This window comes from Capricornis sumatraensis, chromosome 2 (genome assembly GCF_032405125.1).
Source record: "Capricornis sumatraensis isolate serow.1 chromosome 2, serow.2, whole genome shotgun sequence".
NCBI lineage: Eukaryota > Metazoa > Chordata > Mammalia > Artiodactyla > Bovidae > Capricornis > Capricornis sumatraensis.
The window spans coordinates 198,098,501-198,115,743 of record NC_091070.1 but is presented as its reverse complement, the minus strand read 5'-3'; the positions used below and the strand labels follow the sequence as shown (position 1 = coordinate 198,115,743).

Sequence of the window (17,243 nt, the reverse complement as noted above, 5' to 3'; positions counted from 1 at the left end):
TGATGCCCGCTAGGGGTACGGGAAAAGGTGCTTATGGTAATATAGCATCAACAGAATACCAGAGGGTATGCTGCGTATCCCTATGCCGTAAAAGGGATGTTATTATTTCCATTCTACAGATGAGAACACCAAGGTTCAGAGACGTGCCCTCTGCCTACACTGCACCTCACTCTTCCCTCGCACTCACTCCTGCCTGAGGAAGAAAAATGCATTCATCAGGCTCCGGATTAGAAGTCACTTTCTTTAGGAAGCCTTTCGTCCCCAGTCTCCCAAATTCAGCGGGTGCCCCTCCTCCACTGTCTCACAGCAGAGCTTCTGTCCCTGTGCTGGCACTAACTGAATCAGTGGCTGTCTCTCCCACATCAAACTTTAAGATCCTCAAGGGCAGAGGGCAAGGGCTGTATCTTAAATGTAGTGAACTTTGCCTGCTGCTAAGTCACTTCAGTTTTGGCCGACTCTTTGTGACCCCATGGGCTGTTGCCCACCAGGCTCCTCTGTCTACGGGATTCTCCAGGCACGAATACTGGAGTGGGGGTCGCCAGGCCCTGCTCCAGGGAATCTTCCCAATGCAGGGACTGAACCCGTGTCTCTTGTGTCTCCTGCACTGGCAGGTGGGTTCTTTACCACTAGTGTCATCTGGGAAGCCTCACTAAGCAAAACGCCTGGCACACAGTGGAGACCAGTAAATATCTGTGGGAGAAAAGAAGGAAGAAAGCAAGGAAAGAATGTTCCCAAAGCCACAGAACTGGGAAGTGGGGAAGATGGGTTTGAATCCAGGCCTGCCTGGTTCTAAGGACTAAACCAGACCAGACTACCTCCATGAAAACATACAAACTCCCCTTAGAGTAGACAGCCTTTTATTATACTCTTGGGGATTTATCTTTTGTTAATCAACAGATCTTAATCTTTCACAGCAGGGACAGCTTGATCAGATGTGACTTTTCTGGTCCCTGGAGCACAGAGCACCCCATGTGGTGGGTGCTTTATGCATAACTGTGGCTTAAGCTGACTTATGTTCAATCCATTGATCAGAAGGTGACTCAGATCAGAGACGAGCCAGCCACTGGCCCTAAGATGGCACAAGGCCTGTGGGGTGGGAGTGCCTAGAATGATCAAGACACTGAAACCCCAGTTGGGGCCAAGTTTATCTAAGCGTCTTAAGACTAAAGAGGCATGGGTACGTGTACGCATGTGTGCAGGCTCAGTCACTTCGGTCGTGTCTGACTCTTTCCAACCCTATGGACTATAGTCCACCAGGCTCTTCTGTCCATGGGATTTCTCAGGCAAGAATACTGCAGTAGGTTGCCATGTCCTCCTCCAAGGGATTTTCCTGACCCAGGGACTGAACCCGAATCTCCTACATTGCAGGCAGATTCTTTACCGCTGAGCCACCGGGGAAGCCCGAAGAGGCATATACTGATACAAAATGGAGTGTCTTAGTGCTCTCAAGGGTTAGGAGTGGCTTCCGGAGTTTAAACTAAGTTCATGGTTATATAAGACAGGCAGTTTCCCTGGGAATAAAAATAATGACGTGGAGAAATTTTAAGTTTGCTTTGTCCCCCGTCAAGATGTAGTGTACAGAAAGCAATGATAATAAAAATTATTCATCCGAAGACCAGGAACACTTTTTCTCTCTGAAAATCTCAGTTCTCTTTTGCTCTTCCACTGCCACTCCAAGATCACAATTTTTTACAGTTAGGTTTTCTCTTTGATAAAAAATTTTAATAACTTTTTATGTTGCACACACGTGACCTTTAGTGTCACTGTGCGCCTCTCAAGGCAGAGTCCGGAAGTGGGGACATTACTCGCCTAGGAAGTGGGGATGTGGTTTGAGGTGAGCGCTGCTTCTGCTTCCCCAAGGGACCCTGGGCAAGTACCAGCCTCAGTTTTTTTCTCTGTGACAAGGGCATGAAAAGGCCTCTTGGCTGACTCCTTAGGCCGCCCTGAAGATCTACACTGCCTTGGGAACACACTCTAGGTAGTAGGAGGGACCTATCAACATAAGTAACGTAGCACATTTATCTAAATATCAGAAAGGAATGAAGCTTTGCATGTAAATCTATTATCTAGGTAACACAAACCTTCCTTCCTAAGTATAAAATTGTACTGGATTTAAACTTTGGAGATGGCACTTGTATTTCTAGACCAGTCTATTCCCTTTTTGAAGCCAAGAATACTGACGCAGGGTTAGTAACGACTGTCTTGAAGAAAGGTGGGGCTATGAATCTGTGTTATCCCGATTTGCTCAGCACTGACTGTCCTCTGCTTTCCATAGCGTTTCTGTCTTTTCCTCTCAGGTAAGCAGTCATTTCTCCCTGCAGGCAAAGTGGTGGCCTTTCAGATTTCCCCTGATTCCAGCTTCTAAGCCACATTACATGAGAGAGAGAAAGTGAGAATGAAAGTCCCTTAGTTGTGTCTGACTCTATGCGACCCCATGGACTGTACAGCCCATGGGATTTTCCAGGCCAGAATATTGCAATGGGTAGCTGTTCCCTTCTCCAGGGGATCTTCCCAACCCAGGGATCGAACCCAGGTCTCCCATGTTGCAGGTGGATTCTTTACCAGCTGAGCCACCAGGGAAGCCCAATTCCATGAGAAAATCTAAAAACCTAAGTTTGTTAAGTTCAGTTGCAGTGTAAGAGCCTATCAAGTTTTTCTATGAGCAAACCAAAGTAGCTTTATACATCTTTTACATTAATCTTCCTAGGGTCATACGCCTCTCTACTCAAAAACTCAGTGTTTCTCATTACTACCAAAACAAACCCAGACACCCCCGGCTGGCAGAGGTTTCCAGGCCTTCAGTCACCTGTCCTGACTACACATGCAGTCTCCCTTCTTAGTACACGTGGTGTTGACTGCTGCCCTCTGCCACCTCTTGTGCCTTAAAAGCCAGCCCACCCTTCGAAGCCCACCTTCCTCCTGGAGTCTCCCTCCTCTGAACTCTCCTCTCATCTTATCCACATCTTTCCCAAGGCCCTGACCACGTTCTGACTTAAAGTAACACAAGTTTTCCTCGAATCATGTCTAACTCACTTCATTATCCTAAAACCCCCTTGGAGCTGAATGAATGCATACATAGGTGGTGGCAAATGCGTTTCTCTGAAGCCCCTCTTCCAACTGCTGCCCACTGTGTTCTAGATAGCTAAGGCTGCTGTGTTCCAAAGCTCCTGTCAGATTCACTCTGAGCAGGGAGGGCCTCTCTCTTGGGGGACCTGGTGAGCCTCGTCTCTGCCCTTCCCTTGCCTCAGGGTCTGCCTCTCCCCAGTGCCCTCCGGGGCTGCCATGCCACCCCGTGGGGGTTGGCAGGTGGCTGGTGGTGGAGGGGGTGCACTCACCACTGCCCAGCCTCAGGAGCAGCACGTCCTGCAGCCTGCGGTTGAGGTCGCGGAGCTCCTTCATCTCGGCCACGAGCGCCCCGTACTCCTTGAGCTTCTTGGCCTGCTGCACCAGCTGCCTCCGAGTCCGCTCCAGCTCCTGCTGGAGGTGGCGCATCTCCTCCTGCTGCTGCTGGTAGTTGCGCAGCAGCTCCTCGTACAGAGCCCGGGGCACGCCGGCGTCTTCCAGACTGTCCATGTCCCCCACGCCCGGCGAGGCCTCCACGAACACCTCCTCCGGGCACGTGCCGGGGCCCAGGCTCAGGCCGTTCTGCTTCTCTAGCCGGGCCACCACTGCCTCGATGCTCTTGTGCGCCACTTCGCTCGGCTTCCGCCCCTCGGGTCTCTGTGTAGGACAACGAGAGTCAGTTCAGGCAAGGGCAGCTGGGGCTGTCTTGGACTGCGGCTCAATATGTCCCCAGACAATCCTAGAATCACAGAACCACAGAACATCAGTGCTTGGAGAAACTCTGTGCACACACTTAAGACAAAGCTCTTTATTTGACACATGGGGAAACAAGAGGTCCAGAGTGGGGAAGTGTCTTGCCCAAAGTCACAGGCTCAGTGAGCAACAGAGGCAGGACTCCGGTTTCCCAGGCCAGTGCCTTCCCATCCCCATCACTCTGCCTCTTGGATGTATCTCATACCATGACTACCCTCCCCAACTCCCCAGTTCCTACCCACCCACAGGGCTCAGGCAGTGATCTGCTCACAGTGGGTATTCAATGAGTATTTGTGGAGAATCCATGAGAAATCAGGCCAGGCCTAGGCATCCCGGGTGAGTCACCAGTCAAATCTTTACACCAACAAAACATAAAGGCCTCTTCTCCCCCCCTCACCCCCTACCCCAAAAAAGTGCATTCCACCAAATAAAGTTTTCCTGAAGAATGCTCCAGTTGGGAAGGATGCTAAGGACTCTAATCTGGAGCAGGAATTGTGTCTTATTTTCTGTTTCTCCACTGCCTACTCAGAACTGGCACCCGGCAGGGGTTTGATAAATGTTTACTTAACTGAAAAGTTCAAAGAATACTAGTACTGGAAGGTTCCTTCTGTTTAACTCCGTCATTTTACAGGTGAGGAAATCGAGGCTTAGAGAGGAGAAGGACTATACTCAGCGTCACATGCTGAGCTACAGAGTCAGACCTGAGACTTAAAGCCCAACTTAGAGCACAAGGCTCCTTCCCCCACCCCTGCCAGTCTCTCCTTGAACTCTGGCCAAAGCATAAAGTGGATAGAAAGAGGACAGTTTAGTGAGAGGAGAACTAACCAGGACTACCCAGGGGCTGGGGGCTTCAGCTGCCTGAGGAAATTCCAGCTCAAGTGGACAAAGCTTCCAAGACGGGGAGTGGAAGCTATGGGACCAACTGAATTCTTCACCCAGGGCCGGAGGGCTAGGGACTCTCCTGACTGGGGGCGCTTGTGGGAAGTACAGACAACCAAAGACACAAGATTCCAGACAACTTAACTATGTCAGGTTGAGCCTGCCTTAACCTCTCAATAAGCTCCTGAAAGTTTTGGAAAAAAACAACAAAAAAGAACCATGACTCTGGGATTAGGTTACATGGCAAAATCCTATCCGGTCATCTTATCAGCTGGGATAAAGCGCTACTAGTCTAAGTGAATCTATTCATTAACACTGTAATGATCACTTTAGATACCCAACTGCAGGACTACGCTGGGACACCCCCAAGGGCAGTGACCACGTCTGTCTGACCTCGACGACCCCAGGAGCCAGCACAGGGCCAGGGCCACAGTGGGGTGCAATGAGTGCATGAACTCAACTCAGCTGGATCTTCTGGACTACGCTTCAGGAATGTCCTTGCCCTGAGTCCAAAGTCAGACTGTGGTCAAAGCGGAAAGTATCCCTCTTCTGCCTCCCTTCCTCTGGGGCACCCACTGCGCAGAATAAACATCTGGCTTATTGGACAAGCTATTTAGCAGGCTTCCAAGTAAAGGCTGGAGGAGACCCACTAGGGCTCACACCAAAGGAAATGCAACTCATGCACAAGTTTTTCTTCTAACCCAGGATCACATTAACCCTTTTGTGTGAACCTGGCACACCCGCCTCTGCTCATGAGTCTACTCCTGGCTGTCAGGGGGCAACCTGACAGTGGCTGGCTCTGACCTGCTGCCCAAGAACAGCCACCTCAGGTTCCTGGAGCCCAGCAGTGACCTTTCTGGAGCTGGAGGCCAGAGGAAATGCCCCTTCCAAGCCCTCAGTGGTGATGACACTGCACAGATGGTCCAAACAGCACAGTGCTCCCTGGAAAGTCAGCCGGCACAGCCAACTCCTACCAGCTGGCCCGAGTCTCTCACCACGTGAACAGATCATGGCCTGTGACACCAGGGGACATTTACATGGGCAGAGGAGGCCAGACTGGAATTTTTCAGCTATCACAGATCTGAAAAATGCTCCCCCATACTTTCAAAAAGAGGAAAGATTGTTACCTTGATGTGTCTAAGCTGTAAATCTTCTTCCCCATAATCTTTAACTTCCCCATCTTCTTCTACGAGATTGAGAGAAAGTTTGGGGATTTTTATTTTCTTCTGCATCACACTGTTTTCAAGGTCAGATTTGTCTTCTAAAATGCATATCAAAAAAATAAGGTTCATTATGGGTCAAAATGCTCAAAATGCCCACAACCTCAAATGCTAGAGAATGACTGAGGCCAGACCAGTTAAAGAGGAAAAGCCAACCAATCCAAGACATGTTCCCTCCTTTGTGCAGGGCTCTTGAGAGCAACAGTGCAGATCAAGCTTGAGGATCAAAGTGAAAGTGAAGTCACTCAGACTCTTTGTGAACCCACAGACTGTAGCCCACTAGGCTTCTCCGTCCATGGGATTTTCCAAGCCAGAATACTGGAGTGGGTTGCCATTTCCTTCTCCAGAGGATCTTCCAGACCCAGGGATTGAACCCAGGTCTCCCGCACTATAGGCAGACGCTTTGCTGTCTGAGCCACCAGAAAGTCCTGAGGATCAAGGCTATATGCTAAAAGCACTACCATGCAAAGCACTGAAATAGCACCCAATGAATGTGCTGAGGGGTTTTCCTAAGTATATCTTAAAGGGTGGCCTTTCATGGAGTTCTAGAATCTTGGAACTGGAATGGCCCTTAGATTGTTCTGTTTTTAACTTAACTAGCATACAAATTCCTCAACAATCGAGATCTTTTTAAGCCAAAGGACTTCCCAGGAAAACCTATTGGGTTTCAGCCAGCTCAGGTACTAAAGAGCATGAAGGGATGATGGCTCTTATGAAGATAAAGCCTGGACTGGAGCTGAGGTGGAGCCTCCCCACAGCCCAGACACAGGACAGACTGAGTTAAGATGGTTACAGGAAGAGGAACAAGGCACATTCACTGCCTTTTTACTGATATCAAATCAGGATACGACAGAGTTTGAGGGGCCTCTGTGACCACGTGGTCCAACTCTCCCATTTTACATGTGAGGATGCAAGGAGTGTGATGAGTGTAAGGAAGAGCCAGGAAGTGGAAAACAGGCCTCTGGCATCTCATCCAGTGCTTCCTGATGCGCACTACAAACTACAAAGGGCTACACAAAGGCATGCTACTTCTCTCTTTCTTATTCTTTCAACTCAACTTCAGATAATCTGAAAGAGAATTCTCAGAATTCGCAGGCACTTAACTATTTTAGTGATCTCAAGTGTCTCCTCTGGGGGTGAGAGCAACACCTCACACCCACAGAGCACAGCAGACACCAGGCACGCAGTGAGCAGGGTGTGAAAACTGGCATGGTCAACACGCTCAGAACTGTCTTACTTCCCCAAGCAAAAGGTGGATAAAGATACTACCATTAAAAAAAAAAAAAAGGAAGAAAGAATGACTTGAGAAAGGTACAGAGTGGAAGGGAAATGCCGAGGAAAAGAAGATGGTCTTTGTTAACAATCTCCTGATCGGAGATGAAAACGGCCTTTCCCACTAGTGAAAGAGCAATCCTCGGGCTCTAGTTCTTGTTCTCTTTGAACCCACGTTTTATAGGTGCGTTAGGAATGAACAGCAGCAGGGACTGTGGTCTTTCTGAAAGAACAGCAGCTCCCCTCCTATTAAACCACTGTTCTTCCTTTCTAAATTAAAAAACTGTTAAAAGTAAAACCCAACACAAGTGCTTCAAGTGAAGTTATCCTGAAATGGGATGGGTGGGTGTTTTCGCAAGTGAAGAAACAGAGAGAGAAACTGAGAGAGATATAGGGGATGAGAGGGTGGTGTCAGGACTTCTGAATGTGTTGAGGCAAAGCTCCTGGGTTAGTCTTCAGTTTGACAAGTTCAAGGGCAAAAATTTGAGATGTAGCCACCAAACTAGAAATGACAAGCTATGCTCAGCCTCTCTGAGCTGAAACTCTGAAGCTCAGAATCATGTTGGTATGGAGAGAAGCAATCCTTCAAGACTCAACAAAACTGGGCAATATTTGAACTGAGAGCAATCCTCAGATCATTTCACTCAACCCTGTCAAGATGGAGATGAGGTTCCAAATGGTAAATCCATGCATTGTCCACTAAACCAGCAGGCCCAGGGATACAGGAGGAGTGGGACAGGCAGGGTTCCCATTCTGGAGAGTTCATACTTGTGCAAGGTCACAGAAATTAGGGTCATAACTTGAACAGCATGAGGGCTCAGACCATGTGACCAGAGTTCAGCACTTTTCCTTCTATACCTCGGATTAATGTTCACTGGGAATTTACACTCGCAGGATCTAGCTGGGGCCTTGAGCCACTGGGAATGAACATCGTTAGGGACACTAGATAAGAACCCACAAAAAAGAAAGACCCTCTGATAAGACTAAGAAAAGATCTCAAATACTGAGTTTGAATAGCGGGACAGTAGCTGCTACAGGACCTCAGGGGCAAGGAAGATTACTTTGGTCAGGACAACCATAGCAGGCCTTGGAGAAGAAGTACCCTTTGAGCTAAACTCCTTACTTACAAGGTGGTCTTGGGTAACTTACTTTACTTCTCTGATCCTGTTTCCTCATCTGTGACCTGAAGTAAATAATTCCTGCTCACACTGCCAGGATGCCCTGAAGATGATCAATTCTGTGTGTTAAGAACCTGAGTGAAGTAAATGGCACTTGGACCATCAGCAGTCATAAAAGGACAGTCATTTAGGGATGGCAAGAAGAGGGAAAAGGATAGAAATTAAAATATATATATAAAGACTGCAAAAGCATTTCGACTGGAATGGTTACAAAAGATGGCTCAGTTATAGGCAGGAAGAGAGGTAAGAAAGGAAGTTACGGTGGCTGAGCTTGGAGAATAAATGGCCTTGAATGCCAAGGTAAGAACTAAGGTTCAGCTTGCAGGTGTAGGAAAGTCAGACAACCTGGATTCCAAGTCCAGCTCTGCTAGGTTGTAGCTGTGTCAGTGAGTATTACTGATCTCTTTCTGTAGACATGGAGATAGAATATTGGCTTCAGGTGGGATCAAATTAGCCGCGTACATGTGCCTTGAAGGCAACAGAGCCCTGTCCTTACAGCACGTGACAAAGTTCTGCAGAGCCTGCGGCTGGCCCAAGGCTGCTGCAGGCTTGCGCCAAGAGGTGGAGACCTGCCCAGCCACCTGGCTTGAGAGAGGTGACACTTGGCAGAGCTCTACTCCCCATACGATGACAGAAGTACCCCTCCGATCAGCTATACCCAAAACTCCATGCTCTTCCATCTAACTGGGATGCCCTCTTCTTTCCTCTGTCTGAAAAACTCCATCCAACCTCCACTCAGCTCCTTTTTCCTTCTTCAAGGTTCCATTACACCTTGCACATACCTTCTCTAGCCTATTTTCTTACTATGTTGCAATCACCTGCTTTGAGGTCTACCTTTCCCACTGGAGTGTGAATAACTACAGTGTAGGTCCCATATCATAAGCCTGGTCACATAATATAGGGACTCATCAAAAAATATTTAATGAAAGAATAACACAAAGAACCTATGCCAGTAAGCATTTGAAAAGATACTCAAAATCCTCAGTCATTAAGGAAACACACATCAAAAAGAATACAATCAGATATACTTCATACTCACTAGGATGGCTACAATCAAAAAAAAAGAAAAAAAGAAAAAAGAACAGAACAGAGGATAAGCATAACAAGTGTTGAGAAAATATGGACAAATTGGAACCCTGACACATTCCTGATAGGAATGTAAAATGGGGTGGTATGGAAAACAGCATGGCAGTTTCTCACAAGGTTAAAAAGAGTAACTGCAGCATCCAGCAAGTCCACTCTTAGGAATATACTCAAGAGAAATGAAAACATGTCCACCAAAAACTTGTGCACAAATGTTCACAGCAACATTATTTGTAATAGTCAAAGGAGGGAAACAACCCACTGTCCATCAACTGATGAAGGGAAAAAATGTGATATATTCATGCAATGGGGTATCACTCAACTGTAAGAAGAATGTATTGATACTTGCTATAACATGAATGAATCTTGAAAACGTTACGCTAAGTGAAAGAAGCCAGACACAATGGCCACATAATGTATGATTCCATTGATATGAAATGTCCAGGTAGGTATATCCGTAGAGATGGAAAGTGGATTAATGTTTTCCAGGAATGGAGGGGGAAGGGGCAATGAGAAGTGACCACTTAACGGGTAACAAGGATTTCTTTTTGAGTGATGAAAATGTTCCAGAATTAGATAGTGAAGATAATTGCAGAACACTAAGCTGTATACATTTTAAAATGGTTAAAATGGTGAATTTTATGCCAGTTATACTTCAATTAAAAGATAGGCTACCACTTTTAGAATGTGTATTACCTACCAGATACCACTATAAGGGTCTTTTCACATACTACTATACTTCCCAACAACCCAGCAATTAAGTACTAGCTGCAATTTTCCCATGAGAGAAGAGCTGAGACTCAGAGAGGGCCTAAAGCCATGCAGACAGGAAGGCGCAGAGCCAGGGTTGATCTAGATCTCTTCGCCTCCCAAGCCCATGCTCTTTTCTCTCTAAATACATGTCTGAAATACAGTAGAGCCATTTTCATAAATGCTGAATGAATGAATGATGACTCTGGATAAAGACATCTAAATCCCTCAGCCTGAAGTTCAAACCAGAAGACCACTTTAACAGTTGCTCTGCTGACAAGAACCCTGTGGCCTCAGAAAATCCCCAGACAGAAGTAACCATTACCAAGCACAACAGAATGAGGCTGGCCAGACCCCAGGGCTTGAACGGGTTCTTTGAAAAGGTAGGATGAGCAGTACAGGAAGGTCTGAGTGACAGGAGTGAGTTCCAGAAGGGAGCAGAAGCAGACCGTTTCCCCAGTCACCTGTCCCCTGACCTGGTCCTGGCTGCCCTGATGTTTGGCCATGGGGATCGTGAGGCAGCTCTGAGAGCTACCTACCTCCTGGCTCCATGCTAATGCTCATCAGTCTTCTTCCTGGATGAGGGCTTCCTGGATGTGCTCCCTGGATGAGGGCTCAAGAAGATCTAAGGCCCCCACTTGTCCTTTTCTGGGGTCAGTGGACATTCATTGACCCTTGTTCTGGGTTGAGCACTCTGCTAAGTGGTCCGTGTCTTTCAGATCCTTACAACCCAGGAAGTACCAAGAATTTCAACCAGAATACAAGGCTTGACTTTCAGAGAGATGCTGGCTCATGTGGGGCACACCTCACATCTCCAGGTCTCCTTAATCCTCACCCTGAGCTAAAGGTGATGCCTCCCATCCATTCTAGCCCACAGATTATGGAACACTCAGTGTCACTGTAAGAAGTGGGTGAACTGGTTGGGAGAGGGAGGCCTAGGACTGAATAAAGGCTGCCTAGTCTTGCGAATTAGGTGGCCCTGGTTTGGAACTCTGGTCCTGCTACCTGCTGACTGTGGGAATTTGGGCAAGCTACTTCATCTGTCTGAGCCTCACTTTCATTATTTCTAAGGTCGGGATGATAAACTGTTTTCCAAAAGGTGATGCTTATAAAACACCAAGCACTGTGCCTTTCTTGTCCAAGGTGTTCAATGAATAGCAGCGATGAGGCTGTTCTGTGGGTTATGTGCTTGGCTTTTATCCTTTGGCACAGAGAACCACTGCAGGCATCCAACACAGATTGGGACATGAGGAAGGAGATGTTTCGGGAAGATTAATGTGGCAGTGGTGAGCAAGATGGATGAGGTGTGGGGAGGAGACTGAACATAGGGTGACAAGAAGCTATAACTCTTGACTGGTCACATTAATGAAGGTGAACGATGGTGTGGATCTCATCTGAGACAGCAGGTGACTTCATGTGGCATTTTAACATGGCTTTGGAGTCTGTGTCTGGCTTTGCATTCCAGGAAACAACAGAAGAAATTAGCAATGGACTCAAAGGGATGAAGAAAACTCTCTACAGTCAACCCACCTTTGCAACTACTTCAAACTTAAGACCAAATAATCAGTTTTAGTGTAAACAGAAATAAACATATAGCCTCTGAAGAGACTATCTTCTTTGACTCTGACTTCCTGATTGCTTCATTCCAGGGCAAGAAAACCACCAAGGATTTGGGCATCAACGATCTCATCCTCCTTTCCAGCTTCTGTGGTGTGAGCTAACCACATTCATCTATTCAACAAATATTGAGTAAGCATCTACTAGGCACCAGGCCCCATGCCAAATTCTTTACTAACATCAATATATTTAATCCCCATGATGATTCTTTTGAAGCAGAAAGTGAGGCTCAAAGTGAGGTGGTTTGCCTAAGACATAAACTAGAATTTCCAGTCACGTCTGCATGACACTTGGACCATTTCTATTACCTAATTATCCTATAGGAACAGGAGAAATATTACCAAGTTTTGTAACTTCCTCAACTGATCTAAAAGGCACATATAAAATGACAAGTTTATCAATATAATCTCCGAAGTGCCAGCCTTTTTCCTAAGCCCATGCCTGCATCCAGAAAAATGCTGTGATAAATTCCCAAACTCAACTTAGCACAAGTGTGACTCAACACCAACCTCCTGAACTGCAAGCTTATCAAGACCACCAAGCCCTAAACAATCCCCCCAAAGAGCCCCTATTCAAAGCCACAAAATGTGGTAGAAGCTGCTTTTCAGAAATACAGAAGAACTTGGTGCCTGTCATTCATCTAAGAGGGAGAAACATCCCATGAAACTTACCACTATTGAAAAAAAAAATGGAGGCATGGTAATGAGCAAATAGTGTTTTAGAGAACAGGCTGGTAGACAGGAAATCCCATGCAAGTCTGTCTTCAAAAGTGAAGAGACCCCTGGAGAATTAAAGTACAATTACAATGGGAAAGGCACTGTCTTAATTTCCATTTTGCATAAAATCATGCTGGATAATTAAAAGACTCAAACGTTAGAGTTTAATACGGTGTGGGCTTGTTGGTTGTGATGAAATTCTGAAAGGCTAAACATAAACCATTTCACAAAGGCTTTGTCTTGTTTTAAAAAAATATCTGTATGCCAGCTTCAAGTTCTTCAACCGTCTAAAAACCCTGCAACACCTATGTTTGCTTCAGAAACAGACATGCCACAAAAAAAGCATGTGTATCTCTCATTCTCTGGCCTGTTTCTATATCATCCGAGGCAGACAAAATTCCCAAGTTTTTAGGACTGTATCTAATCAAGACAACAAGAAGATGAGTGCCCTGCTGCGGTAAAGCAGAAAGAAATCAAGAGACAAGGGTTTGAGGCACGGCTTTGTAACTCACTCTCCGGGTGACCGGTCACTTCCTTTCAGCTCTCTCTTCTGTAAAACAACAGGGACTGGACTAGAAAACTCAAGAGAACCTTCCAGCTGTGTGACCACTGGACAGCCACAGGGAGTTCCACTTCTCTTTCTCTTCTGTGCAGTGCTGGATAAGAGCAGATGATCCCATCCCTCCGGGTGGGCTTGTCTGAAGAAGTGTCCTGATGAGTCCATCCAAAAAGGGAGAGAAGAACTGACAACCAGGTTTTGGTAGGTCTCCAGACTCTCACTATCACAGCCTGCCAGGCCTGGGTACAGGGTTAGGGCACAGACAAAACTAGGAACCTTCAACCTGCTGACTCATTTGTCTAGCTACCCTCATGTGCTTTACCAGGCTGTTGCCAGGGTAATAAGTGGCCCCACCACAGGGTCACAGGCGGGAAAATCATGGGGTGAGATGGGAAGCCTTTCATGCTAAAGTCAAGCCCCAGGAGGATTTACAACACACACAAGTTACATTTTAACCCTGTCTGCTCCTTGGTCCTCTAAATCGTTCCTTTCTACCATAAATGGTAGTACCCACACTAAGCAAGCTGTTCTTTCAACAGTGCTGAGCCATCACAGTCCTTATCAATTACCTACATTTAATGAGTACCTACTATGTGCCAGATAACTTCCATGTTACTTTGCTAATAACACTATTATATAATGGGTAAGTAGCTCACGACTCTCTCTATGTTTGGGCACCCAAAACTCAGAGAAGTGACATAATCTCCCTAAGGTCACACAGCTTGTAAGCAGAGTCACAGTTGGAACCCAGACCGCCTGATTTCAAAGCCTATCTTCTTTCAGCTCTCTAATACTTCCTACTTGATACTTAAGGAAGTGACCTGGGAGAGGAGTACCTCTAACCAATTCTCCTATCATAGGGCAGGAGTTCATTCTGCAATGTCCACCTTCCCCGACAGGGAGCTCATCACCATGTTGGAAGCAGTGTTCATCTGCTCTTATTATAGTCCTCCCACCAACTCCTATGAATTCCAGGACCTAATTTTGCTTCCGGGACTCCAAATAACAGGTATGATCCTTCCTCTGCTGCTGCTGCTAAGTCGCTTCAGTTGTGTCCGACTCTGTGCGACCCCACAGACGGCAGCCCACCAGGCTCCCTCATCCCTGGGATTCTCCAGGCAAGAACACTGGAGGGGGTTGCCATTTCCTTCTCCAATGCATGGAAGTGAAAAGTGAAAGGGAAGTCGCTCAGTCATGTCCGACTTTTCGTGACCCCAGGGACTGCAGCCTACCAGGCTCCCCCGTCCATGGGATTCTCCAGGCAAGAGTACTGGAGTGGGGTGCCATCGCTTTCTCTACTGGGGCAAAACTCAGACATCCAAAACTACCAAAATATCACCCCAAGCAGATTCTGTCTTCTCCTGCTTATATATTATTTAGCTGTCCTATCCTACATCTCACCACTGAGCTCAGAGGAAAAAGTGGTTGCTATGTAGTTATAAGAAACAAAAATAGGTTTAGATCTAGGATACAAAGACTTCACTCCTCATTTGATTTCTAGAACACCCATCTCTCCTGTTTATCTTTTGATTTTTAGTCCATCCTTGGCTGCTTCTTCCCAGTCATCTTTTGGGGTTCTTCTTCTTTAGCTGTGCCCCCTAAAAGCTGGTGTTCTAGAGAGTTCTGCACCATTCACTTCCTCTGACCGCCCCCTCCCTCTGTGACCCCACCACACCCATGGCTAATGATTTCCACATTGGGATCTTCAGCCCCACTTCAGAGCACTCTCCTAAACCTTGGACCACATGCCTAGTCCCTCTCCTAGAGTATCTGCCCAGATGTCCGACGGGCCCCCAAGACTCATCCTGTTTCAAACTAGACTCATCATCTCCTCTTCTAACCAACTACTCTTCTAGTGGGATCAGAGCCCAGATCACCACATCATCATCACACACGTCACCACAACCAGGCAGTTCCCAGATCCTACGGAGTCTCCTTCCTTAGTCCATCTCAGATCCATCACAACCACTGCCACCTCAGTGTGGGTATCATACTCTCTGACTGCCCTGATCACAGTTCTCCATAAGCTTCGTGTATATGGGAAGACCTTAGCCCAGTGCCTGGCACCTACAGCAGCCAGTAAATGTTTGAGTAGCTTTCTCCTCCTGGGGTAAAACAAGAAGCCCTGTCTCACAAGGATGTAGACAGGAGTATGTATATGGTAATTCCCAGCACTGAACCTGGAGCCTGGTGCGTACTAAATAAATATTTAGTGAATTGGTCCTCGAAGGCAAGAAACAAAGTTTGTTCCTCCTCCTGCGTTTCCCTCCAGTGTAAGGCTGACCACCTAGTGTAACTCAAGAGCTGGGGAGCTAACAGGAACCAGAGAAAAGTTCTTCAGGGCATGGATGCTTTACTGGTAAGCATTTTAAAATGAAGGGAACACACATCTTCTCTCTCGAAAGAGCTTATAAGACAAAGCAGGTAGGCACAGTGTAAAGAGAATAAATCCTGGGAGCCAAAGATCTAAATTTGAACTCTACTTTTCTGGTGTGTTTTTAAAAACAAAAACCAGTGTGCTCTTGAATAACAAAAACAACCAAAAAGAAACATTCAAAAGAGCAAGACCTCAGCTTGCATGGGGCAATTTTTTCCTTTCATCCAGTGAACCAGAATTCTGAAGTACTCTGTAGCACTTACTATTTAGTTGCAACAAATATGTGGTTCTTAAACAAATCACATCAGAAGGAACTTTCAATGGTTAACATTTCAGTAGAATCAGCAACAGATGACAACAGGCAAGTTCCAATCTTCGCTCCAATGTACATCAGCAGAACACGTCAAAACTTAAATTAAAAGTTTTCACTTGCTTTAAAAAAAAAATCCTTTTGTTGGCAGTCTCCCACTGATGACATGCAACAATCTTTGCATATGAAATTGCCTAGTCCCCTGCTTCGCTGCTAACTTTGTAGAAGTTCCAAAGCATTTCTGGAGCAAGAGATCTATTTGGACCGACAATGCCAAGCTGGGACCTGAGCCCTGAATGAGCTAAAATTACCAAAGCAAGAAGAACGTGGCTTTGGAAGCTACTTCCCCCAAGTGTGGGGTTTCTTCTAGTCAAGGGAGAGATATAGAATGTTGACTTTTTCCAGATGAACAAAGTTGAATGAAACCTCCAGAACTCACTGCAGGTTTCTGCTCTGAAACAAATTGCTGCTACAGAGTCCCTGTTCTCCCTGCTTCTTCTCCCCTAGCATAGCATATGCACCTGACTTCCCAAAGTTGGTGAGTTCAACTTGGGCTGACTGGAGTGGACCACGTGCCGGGCACTGCAGGTGCATAGGAAAGGAAGGCAGGTCCCTGTCCTGGAGGAGTTCACCGTTTGGTAAGAAGACAGACACAGTCACGACTGACCAAAATAGGACACAGAATGCTCAGATAAGCGAGGAACAGCCAAGTCAAAGGAGAACGCCAAGGAAGGAGGGTCTCCCATGGGGACAGAGAGTGGAACAGGGTGCTGCCGATGCATTTATCCATTCCTCTATGACAGCCCTCAGTTCACAGGACTACAAGCACCCATGTGTCTGCCCTTCCCACTGAAAGTGAGTTCCATGGGCAGAGGCCCATCTGACACAATGATTAACCCATCCTGGATGGCCTGAGGAGTGCCCGAGGGTGTGTTCTTAAGATGGTATGAAATACCATCTGCAGCCTAGGGGAAGCTGCAGAAATGAGGTGGCACTGGGGCTGCTCTGAATGCACAGGCTGAGAAGCTGAAGTTCATTCAGTAGGCAATGGGGAGCTACAGAAAGTTCTACCAAGTAGTGACTTGACTATGACTGTGTCTTAGAAAATTATTCTGGCAGCAATTTGGAAAACAGATTGAGGCAGGGTGATCAATTAGAAGACAGCTATGCTGGTTTAGATGTAAAAGCTGGTGCAGGCCTGGATGGGGCAGTGGGGGTAAAGTTAGAAAGCTGTGCAAGAGAAACTGCAAAGCCCCTCTAGAACAGGCCCTTTCTCTGACCTGCCGTGCCTGGCTTCTCTCCATTTAGGCCAAACATCAGGCCCCAAGACTACCCCGAGGATGGTGCCCATTTTTTCCTTGTCACTCCAACAGACAGAAACCCTACATGGCAGGGCCTGAAAAGTTGACTTTTGGTCTCACCCGGGTTGTGCTGCCATTTCAATCCCAGGACCTCAGACCTGTGGG

At 46.7% G+C, this 17,243-nt stretch overlaps 2 protein-coding genes across 2 annotated transcripts in view; both read right to left on the bottom strand.

Annotated features, from left to right (window-relative positions):
- The window catches only part of AGBL4 (AGBL carboxypeptidase 4), a 1,470,506-nt gene that overhangs the window by 247,521 nt on the left and 1,205,742 nt on the right, over positions 1 to 17,243 (bottom strand). The window lies entirely within an intron of this gene.
- Positions 1 to 17,243, bottom strand: part of BEND5 (BEN domain containing 5) — a 48,597-nt gene that overhangs the window by 27,506 nt on the left and 3,848 nt on the right. Inside the window, exons 2-3 of the mRNA XM_068965803.1 lie at positions 5,823 to 5,956; positions 3,336 to 3,720 (exon numbers count right to left, since the gene is read on the bottom strand). Of these exons, the coding sequence (XP_068821904.1) occupies positions 3,336 to 3,720; positions 5,823 to 5,956 (519 nt within the window). The remainder of the gene's footprint in view (positions 1 to 3,335; positions 3,721 to 5,822; positions 5,957 to 17,243) is intronic.